Source organism: Centroberyx affinis, unplaced genomic scaffold (assembly GCF_046629955.1).
Source record: "Centroberyx affinis isolate AG114_WGS23_722 - 3 ecotype Tasmania unplaced genomic scaffold, CSIRO-AGI_Caff_v1 ptg002974l_1, whole genome shotgun sequence".
NCBI classification, from domain to species: Eukaryota; Metazoa; Chordata; class Actinopteri; order Beryciformes; family Berycidae; genus Centroberyx; species Centroberyx affinis.
The window spans coordinates 163,918-187,127 of record NW_027281082.1 but is presented as its reverse complement, the minus strand read 5'-3'; the positions used below and the strand labels follow the sequence as shown (position 1 = coordinate 187,127).

Here is a 23,210-nt window from a genome sequence, read left to right as displayed (position 1 = left end):
TCATGAGGTGCTGGCTTACATGCCTGACATCAGAAGAAGAGGGAAGCTGCACACTTGTAACTCCGATGCAATAGTTTTATTTTATGAGTCGACGTTTCGGCACATAGAAGTTTGGACACACGCATTTTTCCTTATTTTTACTATTCTTCACATTTTAGAATAATAGTAAAGACATCAACGATCTTATATTTTAGATTCTTTAAAGTAGCCGCCCTTTGCCTCAAAGGAAAGGCAAAAGGCTTTGGAAAGAAAGTCATACATAGGATCAACTTCACTGTTTATATTTGTCTAAGAAACAAATCTCAAGCATTTAAGCATAAGCTTTTAGATCAAAATGGCTTTAAGAGAATGAAAAACATAATACTAAACTGTTGACTGGTAGTGTAAATAATTTACAAAACGGTGTGTTCCAAATCAATCACATTAGCATGAGCCTAGAAATAGAGTGCCTAGAAACGACATTCATCGCCAAGAAAGGCCATTCACATCCATATGTCTACAATATCTGGCGGTTCCTTGAATATTGTAGACATATGGATGTGAATGGCTTTTCTTGACACTATTCTAGGCTCATGCTGATGTGATTGATTTGGACCACCTGTTTTGTAGATTACATATGTCACTGAGAAATGTTGATTCATAATGTAAAATAAAACTATTGCATCAGAGTTACGAGTGTGCGGCTTCCCCCTTCTGATGCCTGTGACTGTTCATAACAGTGTAGCAGCATGTTGACTAGAGCAGTGGTTCTCAAAGTGGGGTCTGGGGACCCCCAGGGGTCCGTGGCACTCTGCCAGGGGGTCCGTGAAAAGTTTTCAGATTCATTTAAATTATCATGATATAAAAAAAAGTTTTTTTGAAATGCACTTCAAATTAGCACTTTTCTCCTGATTTCCCTTTGATATTTTGTTCAGGTACAGTGTTACTTGCAGCTAATTGATTGATTGTTTTATGGGTATTCTGTGTTGAGATGGTGCAAATATTTTTAATACATATCTAATATCTTTCTAATACATTTCTCTTGTGTTATTCTTTCACATAACTAAGATTATAGAAGTGTAAAAAAAATAGGCTACGTCAGATTATTCCAAGGGACATATATGTCAAGTCAAGTCAATTTTTATTTATATAGCCCAAAATCACAAATCACAATGAGGGGGTCCCCAGTATATTCTCTATTTTGTAAGGGGTCCTTGGCTGAAAAACAATTGAGAACCTCTGGACTAGAGGGCCAGATCACAATGCTGATTACATCGACTGAAAGACAAACAGAGAGACAGAGAGATGCGTCTCTGTCAGCAGCTGCTCATTACAGGACAGCAGCTACCTAACAACAAAACATACATTCACGTTTCACTGCAGACAGCAGTAATGGCCGCCCAGACGCTGACCTCCGACCCCTGCCCCCAGACGAGCGTTCATAAATCGATAATGGCCGTGCGACTGTACAGAACACAGCTTCTCGTTGTTAAGAGATATTTGTCCAATGGGGTGGCACCGTTCATTACACTCTCATCGGGCTTTAATAAGCTCGTAGGAAATGATTTTCCTTGGACATGGGATCAAGACGGTAATTATTGTCATGTATATTGGTATAATTTACCTTGGCAAGGTTTATAAAGAGCATTGTGCTACAATCTGCAGCATTTAAAGAAGCGAGCGGGTAGCAGATGGCCAGATGACAGCAGCGCCGGTTTATTAAGAGAGATGAACCGCTGATTAACGGGTCACTGAGAGTTTGCATGAAACGAACTCCCCATCTTAATCAAAAGTCAGATCTATGTCAGAGTGTGTGAGGGAGCAAACCAGAGTAAGAAATTAGCTTTGGTTTCAGACAGCATTTTTTTTGCCCCTTTTTTTTAGGACTATTTTGGTTGTTTTTGGGAGCAAGTTTATTGAACTATGAAATAATACATTTACATTGCATATTAGCAAATAAACACTCAATTTGTACCACTAGGATTTTATTACTTTAAACAATAATATACCACACGTCTCATACTTCTTTCCCATTGCTGCATACTGGCGGCAGGCCTTACAGAAAAATTTCCCCCTCTCCGTCCCAAACCAGTCCATCTTCCACCGCTCGCTTGTTGAGTTTTTTACGATCTTGGTTGTTTTATTTTTTTGTTGACGCAGTGGTTTGTACGGAGTCGGCATTTTCTTCTACTGTCGGCTACGCGGTGCCAACATTTTCCACTGCTTCAGGCTGCGCATTCAGTTGTTTTCTGATCAAAAAACCTTCTTGCCCAGACCAGAAAGAACTGCCTGTCATGGGCTGCTACAAATCACCTATGGCTGCATTCGTGTATGAAAATTTTTATTTCATGAGCATCTCAAGGGCATTTTTGCCGAGCCGCCATTACATTCTGACCCTGGAGCGCAGCATGAAGCATTTCACAATCTCTCAAGATAAGGCAGACTAACCTGCTGGCTTAAAAAAATAGTGTGTATTGTAGAGAAGCAATGTGGAGAGGTGAGAGGTTCTCTGCAGTGTGTGAGTGTCGTGCTGCATGGAGTACTGGTACTGTAAAAGCACTGCACTACCTGAGAAATGGTACTATGCTAAGAGTTATTCCAAAACCAGTACGCAAATCTTTTGATGTGTTTTTCTTGTCACCTTTAGCGCCCGGCTCTTCTGCCTGAGGTGACCAAGGAGCGTTTGAAGCATTACTTCATGCTGACTGCCATCTGGCTACACAACGCCTTCGGCATCAACAGTTTTGTCTCTACACGATTCTTTGTTGCTGCAACGACACAATCTCTCCTCAGAGTCAATAAAACTCATCTTGTCTCGTCTTAGTCTATGATGTTTCATCGGTCTGTCATGTTGTAGTGATGAGAACTCACCAGTTCCTGTGTCTCGGAGCGAAAGAACGAATTGACACCGATGATGAAGGGCGTGGGAGTGCTGAGGACCTCCAGGAGTTTCCCCGGCAGGATGGGAACGTAGGTGAAGCTGAGAGGAAAAAAAACAGACAGGAGGAGACGTCAGCATCACCAGACAGAACATCTGCCTTAACTGTTGCCTGGAAAGAGGAATTTCTTTTCAGCTTCTAAATATGCATCTCATGTGTCATTTACTATTCATCGGCCTAGTTGTACTTTGCACATCTCCTGTTGCCAACTGTGCCAATGCTGCTTTACTGGAAGCTCTGACTGTATATTTGTAGTGTGTTCAAATTTGCTGTAAGTCGTGTGACAAATTAAGATACAGGTTTTCATTTTTCCAGCTGTTTAAACCGGCTCTGTACTATGGCTTGCAACACTGTTTGGACGTGATGCACCATTCTTGCAAAGAATCTTGGGGCCTCCCATTTGTTCTTGTGAGTAAAGTTGCCGTCCGATGCATCCTCGGATGGAAAGTAAACTTCTGGGATCTTTATCCGTCCTCCATCCTTGAGTTTTTGTTGTTGTTTTGGAATCATATTTCGGCCCGTTAGATATTAAGTCAAATGGAGGACACAAGAACGCATATGGAGAAAGACCTAGAGACCCTGCGCAAAGAAACCGAAGAGTGGAAACACACACCTGTATTTGAGGGGGAACATGATGGCCAGCAGCCCCCGGCAGGCGTCCGTTAGGCGCTGGTAGCTGCTGGACAGGAACAGGATCTTATGTTCCGTCAGAGCGGCGCAGAACAGGTACAGCACATTCACTATTCCTGAGGGAGAACAGAGCGGACAGGACATCACCGACAGACCAGGAGGTAGAACAAGTTTACAATGTTTATATTCTAGGGATGGAAGAGCCCAGTTTAGGCATCTAATAATCTAATAAATCTACTTACAGCCTTTGCCTTCATGTGACACACTTTTATATAAAATCATATCTGTTTTTAGTTGTATCTCTGTTTTCTAGTTGTTTCTGTATATCTCTTGTATTACCTTTTTTTATTCAACTTAGTTTTACTTAATTGTGGTACTTTTACATCACTGTCTCTTTGGGTCTTATTGTATATAAAGCACTTTGCGAACATTGTTTTTAGAAAAGTGCTATACAAACAAAGTTATTGTTCTTATTCTATTCATATAGTCATATTGCCTTGCTACTACCAGCATTCCTCACATTCGCCAAATGCTTCCAATGGAGTCACAATGTTAACGTCTGGATAAATTACAGAATGGGATGTGTGTAGGAACCCTGAAGCCATGCTGTGATTGACCATACCAAGCTGTCTGAAGAGCTGGGCCACGCTGCTGCCACTGACGGGGAGGGAGTCGTTGATGGGAGTCTGGATAACTTGCCGGTCGCCAGCCCCTAGCGTTATAGTCCTCTACAGACAGACACAGGGAGAGAGAGGGAGAGAGAGAGAGAGAGAGAGAGCGACAGGGAGAAAGAGGAGGGATTCAAAAGAAGGGAGAGAAAAACAAAGAATGAATGCTCTGTCTTGGAAAAAAACAGGGTTTTGTCGGCTCAGTTCAATCACAGTTCTGAGTGTCCGGAGAGCAGCGTGAGTCAGCGACAGAGAGATGGAGGATCCCAGAAGCTTAGCAGGTACATGAGATATAAGACAGAAGCCATTCCAGCTGATCGGGAGGAGAATGGAGCCGGGGAAGGGACTCCATGACAACGGCCTTACCGCAAAACAACACCAACACCACCGTATCAATGAGCCTTTACGGGAAAGGAATACCAGCGACACGGCAGGTTGTCATACGCAAGCAATTTTCCACTGCAGATTACTGTGTGCACAAGTGGAAAGGGCATCGGTCAGGGCGAATCTGTATGGTTGATTGATTTAGGGCCGTGCAACAGAAGAGCTACTGCTGTGAAGTGAAGGGTTAAAGGATAAGGCCGGTGTTTTTTAATGCATGTCTTACCGTCAACAAATCCTATGAAAATAACAAAATCAGCAATGATTTTGTTTTGCCAGCAAATGGCATGGCCATGTCCCAGCAGCCATAGAACTCCATTGTATTAAAAAAAAAGATTAAAAACACGTCAAAGAGCAATAACGTTGCTCTGGGCAGCATATTTCATCATCATGATGCACCGGGCCAGTCGACTTTTTCCTCAAACAACTTAATAAGCCGACTGTAAACACTTTGCGATCTCAGGAAAGTAGTTCCGTAGCACAGAAAATAGTCCCCGGCATAATGAAGAATTTGTTCCCATTTGAATTTGATTTGGCAATAACTACAACAGCCTGACTTTTCATGGTAACAGTTAGCGATTTTTAAAATTGAAACTATGTCTTTGTGAGCTGTATTTAAAGGGTTTTAGCTTACAATAGGAGCCAATGACTTCCGGGTTGACGGCTAAAAAGGGAACGTGGGAAGTCAGAACGTAACGGGGGTACAGCAAACACATTGTTGATTTTGTTATTTTCATAGGATTTATTGACAGTAAGGAATGCATTAAAAAACACCGGCCTTATCCTTTAAGCCAAGAAGGATACATTTATAATCTGTCACATTTCACATTTTAGACGCTCTTATCCAGTGTGACTTGGTGTCTTGCTCAAAGAAGCTTCACCAGGAGACACACTGGCTGTAAACAGGGATCAAACCCAAGACCTTTCATTTGCAGAACAGTCTCTCTAATCATTAAGCCTTCCATTACCGATACCCAAATGGATTTTGCAGAACTGGAAGTCTGTTGTGTTCCCGACAGAAGGGAAAGTCTCCGCCTATTGATTTGTGCATATGGATAATAAGCGTATCCGTGAGTGGAAATAGAAAAGAAGATGATTTATAAGTATAAGTACAAGAATACAAGGGAGCACAAGATGGGATCCGCTAGGCTACATCACATAGAATAACAAAGGATTTTTTGAGGCACAATCACATGATTCACAACAATACTGAACACAACAGCATACCTTGGGGTTTTCTGATATATTTCAAGCATTTTTGGGTTACTTTTTTCTATTTAGATTTAGTAAAAGGAATAAATCAAACTATAGGTTACACTTTACCATTTAAGCCCACCAAAAATCTATATTCATACATTTCCTACTGCCCCAAACAATTAGGGCTGCAGGATTATGGCTAAAATGATAATCCCTGATGATTTTTTACTTCAACTGCACTTTTTGCATCTCATATCAACATGTGGACTATTTTCAGATATAGCAGACATACCAGGTCAAATAAGATGTTTCACTGCCAGTGGGTTTAAATGGTACACAAACCAGTTTAATTGGATCTGAAAATTCATTTCTGAGAGAAGTGCTTCACATTCACCCAGTCGGTATGGCTGTGTGTGCACTGAGCTAGCTAGGAGGGAAAAATGTGGCGTTATTTCATGCTCTCTACAGCAGCAGCATTAGCGGCGGCAGCCATAGGCGAGCTGTTAGGATTTCAATACTGTGATCCAACCGCTGATCATCAAGTGTTTTCCAATTCAGTCAGTTTCTGGCTGTGGTTTCACCAGCCACTTCTATGTGATTACTGAGATCCATAAGAAAGGATTTGGGGAGATTACATTGCTATGATATCTGCACGTATTCATTTAAACCTCTATCTGCGTTACTTTTGCTTGCTCTTCCTCATTGTGTGCATTGTGCCTGGGATTGCATCTACACTAATGTTGCACAGATACATGGAACTGAAAACGTACCGTGGGAACCGATAAAAAGCACCACACCTGAGTTTTACCACTATTTGTCATTTCCGTTCCCCTTCTTCAAAGGAACTATCAATGGCTATTTCATGGAATCAAAATCGAAGGTTTACTTACTACAATTATGACATTTTAAACAATAGTAAGAGTTGTTTTATATTACATTTTCAGTTTAGATTTTCCTGTCATGGCGCTGTTTTAGAATTGAAACTGTGATACCTGGGCTGAATCAGTAGAAAAGTAAAAAAAAACTGCTACCATGACACACTTTTCCAGACTATGCCAGACTATGGAAATATTCTGATAACATTACAAGTCAGGCCACTTCCACATCCACCTCTGAAGAGTCAATAGCAATGTGAGCAAAGTCTGGATTTCTGTCATTTAATTTTCCCTGGTGCGATCGGAAAACTAAAGTCTACTTGAAACGACAAGTGGAACTTTAGCCTCTGGAAATACAAGTGGCTGGTGATTAAACGAGAAGAGTAGTGATGTGAAACGAATGATCAGCTGTTGGTCACACATTGAGTCTGTATCAAAGCATTTCCATTGGTTTTCCCACCATGGGAGGTGTGCATGGGTTGGCTGAGGAAAACCGGGGGGGGGAGGGGGGGGCGAGAGCGGAAAGCTGGGAAAGCTAAGAGCTGATTGGTGGGGAGGGGAGAATGAAGTCAGGCTGGCGTACCAAACTCTCCTCTCTCTCCTCCTGGCCCGGCTACACAAGCACCCCGCAGAGAGAAACACACACACACACACACACACACACACACACACACACACACACACACACACACACCCAACCCGCAGGATAAGACACAGGTTAGAAACAACAGGTCTGAGGGCACAGGATGCCCAAACTTGACAACAATTTGACAGTAATACATTAGCGTGGCAAATAAAGAAAGCTGTACAAACAATAGCATCGTAAACATGAACTGCAAGATGACAGCTGTGTGAAAAAATATAGGATGAGAGCAAACAACATTAGACATGAGAGACACATATGCAAAACAAAATGAAGCCAGCTTAGTGGTTCGCCTGCATTCACTCGGTAGCAGTGGATTTCTAGTGCTCTAAAAATATAAAGGCAATAAACAATTCATTATCCAAGATTACACACAGAGAGAAACTACAGTACAACTACTCCCCCTGATCTAGCCTACACTCTAAATTGATTTATTCTACTATTTCCTTTATTTGCCATTTATGCATTTTGTTGTTTTTAATACCATTCTCCATCTTGCAGAGTTTGCTGTATGATTTTCTTTTTGGGGTGAAATGTTTTCAACACTACAAACGACTATGGGGATCTAAGCGAAGTCGAAAAAGCTATCAACTGAAGGGGAGAAAACATAATTTCTGCTACTTTCTTGCATGATTTACAGAAAATGGGTGTCGGAAAGTCATGAGGGAATATTTTGAAAGCTGAAATGTTTTGAAAATAGCCATCAACTGACTGCGGTTTGGCCTTTCCAATGGTAAACTAAACTAAAACCATATCATCATTTTTAAACCGTAAGAGGTACTGAAACTGATAATGGGAACCAAACGCCGGTTCCTGCACCAAAATCACCTTCCCACCCTATACACACACTGACACACTGCTAGAATAAACTGTAAAGGAATCACTGAAGGTCGTCAGGTGACCGACTGACAAGGAGCGGCAATAACCTCCAGCAGAAAAACTTGTGCAACTTTCAGTCTAAAGTGGATTTTCCCTCCCCATTACGGGCTGTATTTCCTAGTTAATTTGTCACTGCTGGCGTTGGAGGAAAATCTAATTCTGTCAGTTTGATGAGTTAGCGGACTTGGCAGCGTGCCAGACAGTGTCCTAAAACTGGAACTGGAATGTAGTCGGTAACTGGAAGTCATCTTGGAGCCAGATTTACATTCCTTTAACAGTTCAATCAGTCTAACGGATGGGAACATGAGCGCTTGGCTTCATTCCCGACTAAAAAGAATTCCTTCACCCCCCCTACTTCTTAATGTAATAGCAATAATGTGATTCTTTATTAATCACCCTAGGGAAATTTCCTTCTCGCTCCTCCTCCGCAGGGTCAGAGGTCGGAGGTCAGCTGGTGGGGATTCACTGTGTTGCTCAAAGACACTTCAGCAGGGAGGATGCTTGTTGAACACAGGCGCCCGACCACAGCTCCTCTGGGTGAACGATGGGCTCCCTGACCACAAGGCCACCCTGCTGCTCTGCTTTTGCAATGTTTCATTTCTCACATCAAGCCAATAACCTGAAGCTCACTTCAGCCTGACAGTTGTGTACACTGTAGATAAATGACTGGAGTGTCGTAACTTTCTGGTGGTCGACCTGTCCTGGCCTACGCTTCTGAAAAAATCAGTTTGGTTATTTCGCAAGCTACACAGCAGCACTGCTGTACACTGCCTGTAACCAGCTGTTTTCTTAGATAAATGGGGTTATAGACTATATATAGAACTATTCAATGAGCCCATGGTTAGATGGTAGGTACACAGTATTGGATGTTGTTATGACGGCCTGCACCAACGCCAAAATGAAAGTTGAGACGACTTCTGTTGTCGTCTACAGCTGCTACCTGCAACATTTTTTGAAGTCCAGATCTAAATATCTTTCCATCACTTCAAAACACTTTCCACAGCTGTTCTCATATTGATTTTTACTGTATCGTGATATTAGATATATGCCGTGCTTGTTTGGCTTGACGTTGAACTTGGCCGCCTCCTGCTCCTCGCTATTGATCAAATGTTTGCCGAGTAATTTTAGAAGGGTTTTGCTTCATATTTCAATTTGCTTATCTAATAGAAATGATCTGTGTAAAAGTCTTGCCAGCTGTATTGAATGGTTTTAGTGACAATCAATGATCAGGGGAAGCTGAAAGTACAAATGTAGGCAACACACACACACACACACATAAAAAAAAAGATTACAGATACTCCAACATGCACAACTATCAACTCCATTTTTCACTGACACATCTACACACACACACACACACACAAATATGCAAACACATAGCCAGGTCATATATCAGACTTCTACAAGGTTTGGGGGAAATGGTGCCAAAGGTTGTTTGTCGTGTGACAGCAGAGATAATTGCTGCTTCCTACTGTACGGCAGTCGGTATGCAGTGTGTGTTTGTTTGGACAGAGGTTGACGTGACCAGGCAGAGTCCACGCTAATGACAGACATTTAGCGATACACCTCATATTGACGTGCAGGTTGATATCAGGCTCTGTGTGATTAAGGAGTTACAGACACGTGTGCGAGAGTGTGTGTGTGTGTGTGTTATTGTTTCTAAGTGGTCGATCCTACTTGAACTCGGAAACGGCACAGGACTGTTTGTGCTCGGCTTGCCAAAGGCTGTACAAACTAATTTCTAAGGGCCTCAAGGAGTTGTGTGTGTATACGTGGGTGTATGTTTGCATGAAAGTGTGAGAAAGATTTATGTTTGTGTCGTACATTTTACATTTTAGTCATAACGCTCGTGCTCTTATCCAGGTTGACTTACAATGAGGGGGGAAAAAAAAAGACATGCTTTGGGTTTTTTTGTTGTTGTTGTTTTTTTTGAGTATCCATTGGCCCTATAGGACTGTACTAAACAGCCATGCAGCCTGTTAAGCATGAAATAAGCAGCTCTATAGTGAAGCCATTGACGAGATTTCTGTCAGAATCGATCGGCATGATGGAAAATGATCGAGGGTCGAGGTCAAAAACAGGTTGGGAATACCTAGGAGTGTTTTCAGACGTGTGTTTGTGTGTGAAGAGAACTGCGCATTAGCCTCCGCTGTTTGTGTCTGTATGTGTGTTAATACTGATTAGTTCTGATTCTCTCATTCAGACGGAGCGCTGCCCGCCAGGAGGCCATCTGCCATCCCATATGGTCACCCAGCAACTGAGCTCCGACCCGCGCAGCACTGGGTTTGTGTTTGTGTGTGTGTGTGTGTGTGTGTGTGTGTGTGTTGGGAGGGTGAGAAAAAAAAAAAGCATGAAAAGAACCAGGGCTTTAAAATGCTTAGTAATAGCTGTGGCAAATTAAGTTCAGGACAAACGCGAGAGAGGGGGAAAAAAAAGAAACTTGTTTGAAATGATTAACATGATCCTGTGAAAGTTGTTTGGTCACAAAACACACAAAAAAAGCGGGTTGAAAACCACTGAAGCGCCATCAATCACGCATGATTTGTAATGACTGCAAGAAAGAAAACATTCCTTAAAGACAAAAAATCAACTCCAGTCTATTTGATTAACAGAATAAACAACAATGAGCTGGTTGTTGATTGGTGGAAGCTAGCAGGATGGGAAAGTTACCTGGAGACAGGCCAGCAGCCAGTCACAGGCCTGAGGAACCATGTCTAAACTACATACTGGGGACTCATTTATCTGTAACAGAGGAACCAGTGTACAGTAGGGTGCAGAGAAACGACACACAAGGGTTACAACATCTGGAGGCCAAAAAGAGGATCACACACTGTAATGTGGCGGAGTTCAACTGATGTGCATCAGTTGGGCAAATGTCCACCGTGGGCATTGGACAGTGAAATAGACATGCTCAGTTTAGTTTACCTGCACAGTGATAAAAAAAACAAACATAATATCAAAAAAAAACAGAGGAAATAGAAATGACTCTTTTGTGGAGGTGAGATAAAAACAAACAAGGTGCTTAAAAAACGGAGAGTGAGAGAGAGAGAGAGGGAGAGAGAGAGAGAGAGAGAATGGTGGAAAATGGTCAAACAACAAGACAGATGCATAAAACGACATGGGAAATAAAAGTCATTTAAAACAGCACTAATGGGCTCGACATACGGGAGGCGACATCACAAGTTTTTCAATTTATTTTCAATGAGAGATGAGCAACAAGTGATGAACGATCTTGTGAAATTTCTCACTGGAGCACGTTCACATGCATGTGCAGGCTTGTGACACCACAGAGTAGAGACGTTTTCAACCTTTGAGTTTGTCGAGTGGCTGATTTCTTTTTAGTTATTTGACATATGAAAACATGTCTACAGAGACATCAGCAAAAAGCCCGTGCCTGGGGAAATTGTTGGGGGTCTCAGGTACTTAAAGTTAACAATTGAAAACACGAGTAGTTACACTTGCTGCAAATGGAATGATTGTCGTTTACTTCCGCTGATCGCTCCGCGTCTGTCGAGCCCATAATGCTGGAAATGGAATCAAATAAATGCTGAAACGTCTGCATGTGCAGTAAATGTTTAATAGAATGGTTGACAGAGCTGTATATTATCCTGCCCCTCAGGGACAGAGATTTCCTGTAAAACCAGGACTTGTGAAGGATTTGTGTCATTTCAAACCTCCTGACTGCCGGTACGCCGCTTATCCATAAAATTACTGAATAATGCATGCACACAGAAATGCGCATGCACATAATGAGCACTTCTGCAGGTGCCCACTCATACTCTCTCTCACATGCACACACACACACACACACACACACACACACACACACACACACACACACACACACACACACACACACACACACACACACACACACACACACACACACACACACAGGATGGAGTTGGAGGTGCAAAACCTCCAATCAGAGCTAATATTCCTCTGTAGCACCAAGCTAGTACAGATGCAGGTCTAGCAATGCCAGCGGTCAGCACTGGCTGTCCATGCTGAACAAGCTGCTATGCTAGCAGGCCAAACCAAGCTCTAAAAGGCTTAATATGTTAACTGCCTGAAGAAACCGCACTGCTGAGCGAGGCACGGGTCGATATGTGTGCATCATATCTGGAGGCAGCGATACCGTCCTTCAAAGCCAAAGAGCAGTAACTGCATGAGTAGTGAAACTGAGAAATTATGTCAAAGTTTATCTTCTGCCACGAGGAAGCACTTGAATTGAATAGTTTTGTCTATATTAAATCTAAACCATAATCATGATCTTTCACTTTAAAAACACAAATAGTAGTTACCGCTGCTTGCCTTCGTAGAGCAGTGTAGTGTGAGTGTGTGTGTGTGTGTGTGTGTGTGTGTGTGTGTGTGTGTGTGTGTGTGTGTCTACGCTTGTGATTGTGGATTTCTGGCCCACATGTCGTTTTCATTTCCCACGTGCTTTAGTTATGGACCTCAGCTGACTGTAAGGAGGGAAGTTAAACTTCAACACGGTTTCGGTTTGTGAGCATCTGCACATAGCACAGGGGTGAGTGTGTGTGTGTGTGTGTGTGTGTGTGTGTTGTGTGTGTGTGTGAGTGAGTGTGAGTGTGTGTGTGACAGATACATAGTCAGCAGGCGTGTTACCTGGGAGCCTCCGGCGATAGGGATGACACAGGTGAGGAGATTTCCGATCACCGTTTCCAAGGGGACAGACAGGCTGTCGACGTGGACGGTGTAGATCAACCCCAGACAGTTCTGTTCAACCAAGAGGTCAGAGGTCAACCAAAAAAACACATACCACCGGGCCTGAGATGCAGCAACATCACATTTACTGTAAAAGTAATAATACATTTGTGAATTTGCTTGGAGAGAGTCAGCACAGACAAACCCAAACACAGAAATAAGGGAAATATAATGTATATTCCATGTTTTAACCATCATCTTCGATCTTTTACAAAAGATGTGTGATGTGGTAATACTGAATTTGTTAATTTGGTGAGAAAAAGTAGCTTTCTATTTTCAAGGAAGCCAAAATCTTATAGTTGTTGGAGTTTAAGACTTCCAAAAAAATTGTGTCTTACATAATAGTACTATAGTAAAATAAATTATTTATTATTTTTTGTTGGAATTATTAATTACTGAATCAAAAAGTGCATTTTGATCAAACTTTTATCGTATGTAAAATGAGCCTTGGTTTATAGTGTTTTGCTGCATATGGAAAACAGGCAAATCGAAGGTATAGCCTACCAATTCCACCATTTTGGATTGTTTACAAAAGCCATGCGTAATCAGTGGAGTATGAGGATATAAACGATGGCGTCTTGACCTTGTGTGATGTTGTTATGGGTCATGTATATACAGTAGGGTGTCTGTGTGTGTGTGTGCGCGCTTTGGCGGTGTGTGTGCCGTACCCTGAACACCTCGGTGTGGTCCAGCCGGGACACCAGCACCAGGCTCTTGGGGGCGAAGACCTGGGCCGGCTGGACAACCGCCGGCTCCTCGTCCGCCTCGTCCGCCTCGCTGGCCTCGGCCTTCTGCAGCTGAACACACAGCGGATCACACACACACACACGTTACACACACACGTTACACACACACACACTACTGCGGTCACATCAGGCTGGGCTTACCACTTTGAACTCAAATTCAAAACTTAATTAACACTGCAACACCTCCCTTTCTGACCTGTGGGTTGTCCAGGCCCTCCCAGAAGGTGAAGCAGGCACAGTAGTGACGCTCCGAGTTGATGTCAGTCAAAACCGCTACGAAGAAGGAAGGAGGCTGCCGGTCGGGAACCAGCTGCCAACCGCTGGGCTGACAGAACTAGGGAGGAGGAGGAGGAGGAGGAGGAGGAAGGTGAAAGATGGGAAGATTGAGGTCAGAGGGAAAGAAAGCCATGGGTTGGAATTAGAGGGGAGGGGCAGAAGGAGCGAGAGAAGAGGAACATGAGAGTGCATACCATCCTGTGTGACATATCAGACAGCAGTCAGTCACATGTTCCCCCCCCCCTTATGTACCTCAGAGTGACTCATCCTGGGCTTGGCTATCATTAACGCAACAAACAGGTTCTGAAAAATTTCCATCCCCCTAGAAATAAAACAACGCCACCATAGCTTTGACTGATCAGTATGAATAGAAAAGAATTCCAGTTGTAAAAATAAATGTAATCACAATGTAGGTTAAAAAAAAAAAAAAAAAAAAAAAATCATGGTATGCAATTCTCAAATATTTACACTTGCAAAACATATGAAACAATAATGAAGCGATCAATATTGCCATAGTGTTGACTGATGTGAGCAAACACCAAAAAGTCAATATTAGCAATGGTTTCTGGTAAGATACAACATTCACTATGTCATGTTCATTATTCATCATGTTGCCTCACTGACTGCATAACTGTATCTGGAGTTGGTCTACATCCAACATACAATATACGCCATTTTGTAAGTGCTTTTACCTAAAGAGCCTCAGAGTATGATGAGAGCATGTTTTCAGTATGGGTGGCCCCAATGGGAAACAAACCCCTAACCCTGTGAGCGTTAAGTGCCATGCTCTAGCAGAGGGGTTCCCACACTTTTTCATATCAAGGACCCCCCCAAATAGATCTACATTGGACCATAGATCCCATTTAATAAAATGTAAGATGTTGGTCCTTTGGAGTTTGGGGACACCTTGCCTTTTCTAAATTGTACTATTTTACCATTTTCTCTGTTATTAATTAATTAAGAAGTATTGAAAAATATGCCTATAATGCTTTTGTTTACATAAACTAGCTATTTCCTAATATTTTGGATCTATTTCTTCAACACTCAGCTTCATGTTCACCAAAGTGTCTTTTCTGGTGTGAAGAGAAGGTTTTTCATGGCAGAGCGTCTCTGAGGAACGCCTGGAAAAACTGACTGTTCATATGTGAGCAACAGCAACAGGAGTTTTTTTTTGGATGAACGCATAGTTTTAGTTTTAGTGTTATTGTCACAAATATTTGCATGTATGATTTACTTTTCCCAAACTAAACCTAGGTAGAGTTTAATGGGGTTAAGTTATTGTAAACTGACAAAGAAAACATGCTTATTTTCAAAAGCTAGGTGTCCCCAAACATTTGATGGGCAGTGTAACTGTATTTACTGAAGGTGAGGTGATACCAACTGGGTGGAGAGTGAAACCTATGAGCAAAATAGTGACTCCTTATACATTCCTTATACATGTGCTGATTTCTACGGAGTGAAATAATAGTGAAATTAAATTATGGCTCATTTTTCTGGAGACCCCTCGGAATTCCCTTAAGGACCCCTGGGGGTCCCTGTACCGCACTTTGACTCACCAGCTCGATGCCTTGTGGGAACGGGTTGTCCTCCCAGTCTTTCTCAGGAAACCGCTGGAGAATGCGACCTTGACCCTCATTTCCCCCTGCAGAGACACACAGAGGGGAAGAGGGGTCAGTGTTTGTCATCTTCATTTCTGTTGTGTTTGTTTCATTTTTTGTGGAAGTGTTTTATAACCTCCTTGGATTTTTTTAATCTCACCTACACAATCTGTAAATTAGGCCTATTTGTTTCTTATTTGTTTCTCATTTTTATATGTGCATATAAATAAAGTCTGTGAATTCAAAGAATCATGATAACGGAGGCACTGTCATTCAACCGTTCTAGTGGTGCCACACAAAACCAGCTTAAATTTAGAGCATTGGTGTGTGATTGGAGGAAGATGGAATGAGGGGAAGCTAGCCAATGAAAGTAAACAGCTATTAGCTAATTCTACAGTATTTGTAAATATGATCCGCCTGATTATAGGAAAAAACTCAACTTCTGTGTTGGAGAAAGTTACTTTTCAAAATAACTTTAACAATGGGGAACAAAAGATTCAGCACAGCAACTTGATCCCTTCAATCAGGTTTATTGGCCCAAGTGTTTCGTATCAAGCTCCTTCATCTGGACACAATACATTAATCTAATTAGCTACTTTACTTCATTACACACCTTAAAAAGTAACTAGTCACATTACAAAGTTACTCTTTATTAAGTAGCTCGTTAAGAGTACTTTTGTTTCCCAATTCAAAAACATTTTAAAACAATGACGGACATTCTTTCTTCTGAAAACAGTAAACCAACCTCATTAATACAGAGTAGACTTCGAATAAGTTTTTCAATTAGCAGCATCTTGTCTGCACGAGATGCTGCAGGATTTGCTAACAAAAATGAAACAATATACACAAACAAACAATATAATTTTAGGTATTTTATGCTTTATTAGACAGAGGTAGTGTGAGAGAGAGACAGGAAGGTATGGGAGAGAGAGAGGGGAGGACACGCAGCAAATGACTGCGGGCCGGATTCGAACCCGGGTCACTGCGGGAAAGACTGAGACTTATATGGTACACGCTCTACTCAGTGAGCCACCTAACTAAAAACTAATTACGAGCATAGCAAAACTAATGCCTTAAGTTTCTAGTTACCACAAAAAAGTAATCTGAGCACTATAACACAATATAAGTTACAAAGCAACACGCTACTGCCAACACTGCTCAGCTTGTTACAAATATAACTGAGTGACATGCTACCACATTGAGGGTGTGGCATCTAGAGAGCTGATGAAGTTTACTGAACCGGTAGTGTGCCATGTTCTGGGCATGATGGAAAAGCAGGTAGGCTGCAAATGGATTGGCAGGTAATGTCTGAGAAACATGTGTTAGTTATGGCTGTTTCCATGTATATCTACTCTTAAGATAGTCTCTAAAATGGGTCCATATCTGCCCATTAAACATTAGTGAATTAGCTGAAATGCCGATTTGCCACCGGTTAACGAGGCCATTCCCAATGTTGGCTGCGGCCCGGCTCATCACAACGGCACAATGACACGACAAAGGCCAACTTATATAACCTCCACAAGCCTCCCTTTCAGCTTAGCTACATCTGAAGCCCTGCTGGCTGCTTAATGGCAGCATTCATCCGCACAGAGAATACACTTTATCCTCCCGATACAAAGGACAGAAATCTAGCATAAAACGGGCACAGAAAGAAATATTATCCCATGCTAAATAAAGGAGAGGCCTGGACGGTTTGGTCTGAATGCTGCGTCAGAGAAAACAACAGAGCCTGTGGGCCTTTACCCAGGGAACCAAAACAGGAGCACAGACACAATACACAAACAGAAAGTAGGCCAGCTCCCAAAACACACAGGGAAACTCTCAAGTCATCTCCTCTCCCTAGCGAACTACCGAAATGTAGAGGCTTGTGGGAGGGTGGAGGAGGGAGGGGGGGGAAGTCAGGCTTTCTCCTCTCCTCTCCTCTCCTCTTCTCTCCCATCCCTCGTTTTTCTGTGATAGAGTAACAGACAAGAAGTCCCATTTATATTTTCGCTTCGAGCCGTCCGCCCTTCATTCCTGGGCCCTGACCCGTTCAAAAAGGTTCTGGCATCGGCTGAACATATGAGCATCGGTGAAACATGGAGCAGGAGTGCTGTCTGCCACACTCTTATTCAGTCCTTTAGCAAGCTGAGAAAATTTAGAGCCGTGGTTGTCAATCCGGGGGTCGGGACCCTTCATGATTTATCCATTCTGTAATAAATGCTTGTAGTATACAAATTTGCTGTAGCCTATATCGTGTAAACCTTTGAAATTAATGAAAAGACATTCGCAGCCTCTAGGCTTCACCCAATCAGCCTAAAAAGGAAAAATAAAAACCATAATTGTGGTCAAAGTTCACTATTCTTCACTAATTAGGCCTGCAACAGGTGGCAAATGGGGGTCACAGGCCCAAAAGTACCACTTATTTAGACATAACATATAATAACATTAAGACTAGTAATATGCAATCGAGGCACAGCAATTATGGAAACGATATAATATTGCAAGGAAGTGGTAAGCAAACATGATCCCGACCCTGTTTGCTTACAAGGTGCACCTTCAGCTGTAAAGACAGAAGTTAATGCAATTTCCACATGGTTTCTGTCTGTGAGCTTCTGCACGTAGCACAGGTAAGGGGTGTGTGTGTGTGTGTGTGTGTGTGTGAGTGTGTGTGTGCATGTATGCTTGTCTGTGTGCACAAATTTTTCAGTCAGCAGTGCTTGCTCATATGAATACGTGTGAGTGAGCACATAGTGCCTATTTCAGCTATACAACTTAATGACTAACAAAAGGTCTAAATAAACACAGCAGGCTGTATATGCAGATCACTTTACATAACAGGGTGGCAACGTGCTTCAGAGACTATAATACAATAACAAATAAAGGCCAATGACATTAACAGAAAAAATGCCAGACATGAATTAAAACCACAGTTGCAGACTAAAAAAAGGCAGACTAAAATAAAATAAATGAAAATAAATTACATATAGTCTGCCAGTAAAAGGCAGCACTGCAGAGCCACACCCCTTTGTTATGACTCTATGTAGCATGTGACTTAGCCAACCCCCTTATTTACACTGTGATGACTCAACTGGTACAGTATACTGGCCCTGATGCATGCTGGGACTCTGTGTCACTTCCCGACAGCCTCTTCCAACATGACAGCCTTAAAAAGCAGCGCCTGGTACGGCATTATGTTATGTTCTCTAACAGACTGCTGGCACTGGAGGTGTGTCAGACACACACACAGGCACGTGAATGTGAATGTGTACATCCATTCACATTGAGAGGCTGGTGCAGATAGGCTATCAGCCAATCATTGGGCAGGGCGGAGATTAGTCAGCCACTTAAATGCACTGAGTACACATGCAGGCCGCAGGACGTCCCGCAGCTGAAGGAGGAGTGTGTGACTGAGGTAGAAAAGGAAAGTCTGTTGGGAAAGTGGCACACAGGCCACTGAGACAACTCTCTCTCTCTCTCTCTCTCTCTCCCTCTGTTAGTTTCTCACTGCGATCCTGTCCCCACTCAACCCCTCGACCCAAACTAAAACTAGTTCACTTCCTTGCACCGATGCAGCTGACTGGGCTGGTTTATGGAGGGGTATGCTAAACACGAGGAAGTGCTTACTAAGTGTTTTCAAATTTTCACTCTAATTCAATGCTGTCAAGAATAAAAGCACATGTGTAAAAAGGTAACTAGGGAATGTAAACACAGCCTAAAATATTTGTCTTTTAATGGCGCTTCTTGCAATTTCCAGCTCTGCCCGAAGCGTGACTTTACAAAAGCACCAACTACTCTGACAAATGGGAAGGGGCAGAGTGAGATGGGGATCTCTGTTGCCTCTGTTTATCTGACCTGAATTCAGCTGTTGAAGACCACAGTGCCATGATGACCGCTCTGTGGTGAAAATACAGAAATCGAAACTTCAAACTGCAGTTTCCAAATTGGAACAGGATATTTTCTAAGAGGTGTTTCACACAGCTTTCAAAACAAGGTATTCTGATGCTGTGTGTAACTCCCAGTCTACGCTAACGGAGCCATTTCTAAATATCAGCATTTAATCGCCTAAACTCACAATTTTTGAAATCTTTCAATTGCACAAAAATAAATTACGCAGAAAAAAAGGTTTCCATATTTATTTGCAATTCATATTCAGCAAAATAAAATCACAATATGATATAATAAGCTATTTTATGGCAGTACTATCATGTAGCTCTATACTGTGTTTCACGCCCTGCAGTGTTCACCAGAGCCAGTGTCCTGAGTCCAGTCTGGAATTCTGAATTTCCTGAGTGTGGCGACAAAACGGCAACATTCCCACTCCAATCATTCCCGCTCCATCATCCCTGCTCCAATATTCCCACTCCACTCCGGGATTCAGCATCTGATATTTCTGCTGCCGACTCAGCGAAACAGAACTAACAGCCTCTCAGAGCCTCCATTAATAAACATGCACGTACACACGCACATACACACACACACACACTCACACTCAAAAACAGTGCTGGGGACAGGGGATGCTTTTAGTGTTTGACCAGTGCTGCTAATGGATCTAACTGTGCCGTTACTGCTGTTAGAGGCTCTTGCAGCTCCACCAGAGACACACAATGTGTTTGGAGAGACACAGAAATACAAATTATTGTAATACATTTACTCATTTTATCGTTATTTTCAGTACTTCGCAGGTGAAAATATTCTAGGGCAAGTGGGACAAATTCTTAACGTTGAATACCACAATGCATGAGTATTAATTGACCAATGTGGTTTCAAGTGTTGCCTATTATACTAACCAGCTGACAAAATAGAAATAAAATGTAAATAATGTAAAGAGTCTTGCCCTGGGACAGTCGGAGCAGATCAAACCTGTAACCGTTCATTTATGGGACGGTCTCTCTAACTGCTGATCCACCTGGCTGCCAAAAGTAAAGAAACTTCTACACAGTTATGACACTTCTTGCAGCGAGCTATATCGAGCAGGAAAGCATACGGCACAGAACAAAGAGTAAGTCTCCGAGCTCTCTGGCACCGAGCTTCAGTAATATCTCCTCATCACTGATTGGCACCGACACTGGCACGACTCCTGGCACCAAAGTCATGCCAGATCCGGTGTGCTGCATAATTCAAATAGAAACAGGCACCCAGTGGAAAAAAAAAAATATCAATCAAACTATGATGCAAATGTTGACTTTAAACACTGACCATTTGAACAGGTGAGCGTTTCTGATTTGCGAGTGTTTGTACATGATTCTGCAACAGCTCATTTGAAAATCATACATTTAATTGGGACACTGTGTACCACTTACACAGAATTACATAATGCTTCAAATGTCTTTAGGTCAAAGTTGAAATGATGGAATCAGGTGATGGAAATGGGCCTTAAAGATACAAGTGAAGTTTCCCCCACAAAAAAACCAACAGACTGTCACAAGTCCAAAAGAAATTAAATATTGAAATATAAAATGGAGAAGCTATTTTCATAACAAGCTGTATGGCTTCTGCGTACAGCTGTTATTTCCAAGTGTAAATCTGATGTGAATAGCTAATGATGCACATTTGCACCCCTGCACATAAGCTCTTGCCATGGACTGTAAATCTGCTGATCTGTAAAATGCAAACACCTGTTCACCTGTAAATCTATCAACACTCAATGCAGTGAAATCTTTCTGCCCAATAGGTTTTGTATTAGCACGAGAAAGACACTGTGCCTTTATCTTCAGTATGTTTTAACTGCTGTGTTTTCTTCCATATGTTCTATTTGTTGTATTCTTATGTGTAATCCGTTTCCTCACAAGGATCATTGAAGTTACATCATATCTTATCTTTAAATGACAATCCCAGTTATTTTACTAGATTTTGTGATCACAATTATCAATCACAAGTATTAGTCTTCATAACTTGAGGAACACAATTAAGTTACTGCACTTTTGGCGTTATGATCCATGTCAGCATCTTGACTATTTTAAACTTCCGCAGACTGAAGTGAAATGAGATGTTTCAATATTGCTGATATGCCAATACTCTACTTGTGAACTACAACTGTCCGGGGAAAAAAAACCCACAACCACAGGATTCCCTACATGACATTGACAGTAATAAGTATTTTCGTGAAGTCTTTATCCGTCTTTTTACACTAAGTCTTTAATAATTTTTTTTTTACTGGCAGATAGTATTTTTACTTTAATTTACTTTAATCTCCAAATTGTGGCTTTTCCAGCAACAAATCTCATAATGCACCACAGTGATGGTGAAGTAAAACTGAACGGTGATGCACATGTGACATCCTTCTTTGGGCCTTTATCTGAAGGAGAAATATCAGTAGGCTAATTGGGATAAAAATGAATCCGTTTTTTCATCTCTTCCAGAGAAAGAGGAAGGTTGCTTTTGTTCTACCAGAGAAACAGAAGACATTGTTCATTTGGGGATCACAAAGAAGATCTTCCTGCAAAACATGTGTACAACACAGCCAGGACTACTGATCAGGAAAAATCCCAAATGCCCAATAAGCTCTCAACAAGCGCACAGTGACAGTGCAAAACAATGACAAAATGCTAAATGAAACTGTGAGCAGGTGATACGAACACAAAGATCATCAGTCTGAAGGAAGGGGATGTTCGCGCTTGGCTGAAGATGAATCAATCGGTCTTTTCTGCTCTTACACAGAATAAGGATGGTTGCTTTAGCTCTCAAGAAAGACATGGGGATTCATGACCTTTAAATACACTTAAATACACTCAAAGTCTGCCATTATCTTCTGAAAGTGCCATAATTAAAACAGTTTCAATTTTGTCACAAATGTCAGAAATGTCACAAATTCACTGTGGTGAAATAGCTTAGTCATAATTGTTAAATTTCCTATACTTCTAAACAGGATTGATGAATGAGACGTCTACACTAGTGAATAGCACTGCATGCAGAGGCATCAAAACAACTATACTACACTGATAAAGGCAATAGGCCAGGCATATAGCCTAATATAAATTCCTTTTCTTATACAATTTTATCCCTTACTGGCTGATTTCTGTTTTCATTTAAAAACGGGTATCAAATAATTTAAGTCAACCCATGGTGCATTTTGCAAGCAATGTTTCCAATTCTAAATATTAGCATCATAAGACTGATGTAGAGCCAATATTTTCTGCATTACTGTACTGTTAACTGTATCCCACAACTGCTTTAAGAGTCTCTCCCTCTGGACTTACGATCTGTGGACACTGTGGACACCTTTAAAAAGCAGCTCAAGACCCATTTGTTTAGACTTGCCTTTGTGTAATTTTCTATTTACCTTTGTTTTTTATTGGGGTTTTTTTGTCTGTTTTTATTGTGTTTTTATGTCTGTATGTTTATGCCTTATTTCCTCTGTGAAGCACTTTGTGACGTCTCTGCTCTCGAAAGGTGCTATATAAATAAAGTTACTTACTTACTTACTAAGACTGCATCAGTCCTGTCGCAAGGATTTCACTCTCCTCCCAAAACATTTCCATATTGAGTGAAACTAAAATCACTACCTGGATTCATCTATAGCAATAACAACAAAGGGGATGTTACTGTGATTATGGGTATGGCGGTCATGCAGTAGGAAGAGTTATCAATGTGTGTGTACTGTCTGAAAGTTTTTTTTCAATGTAGTGACAAGAATAAAAAACAGGAGAATATAAGAAAGATCACCATCTAGCTCTGTGGTTACTGAAACAG

At 41.7% G+C, this 23,210-nt stretch overlaps 1 protein-coding gene across 1 annotated transcript in view; it reads right to left on the bottom strand.

Annotated features, from left to right (window-relative positions):
• The window catches only part of sbf1 (SET binding factor 1), a 75,989-nt gene that overhangs the window by 37,156 nt on the left and 15,623 nt on the right, over positions 1-23,210 (bottom strand). Inside the window, exons 2-8 of the mRNA XM_071536980.1 lie at positions 15,498-15,583; positions 13,862-13,999; positions 13,588-13,716; positions 12,821-12,931; positions 4,171-4,276; positions 3,532-3,664; positions 2,851-2,959 (exon numbers count right to left, since the gene is read on the bottom strand). Of these exons, the coding sequence (XP_071393081.1) occupies positions 2,851-2,959; positions 3,532-3,664; positions 4,171-4,276; positions 12,821-12,931; positions 13,588-13,716; positions 13,862-13,999; positions 15,498-15,583 (812 nt within the window). The remainder of the gene's footprint in view (positions 1-2,850; positions 2,960-3,531; positions 3,665-4,170; positions 4,277-12,820; positions 12,932-13,587; positions 13,717-13,861; positions 14,000-15,497; positions 15,584-23,210) is intronic.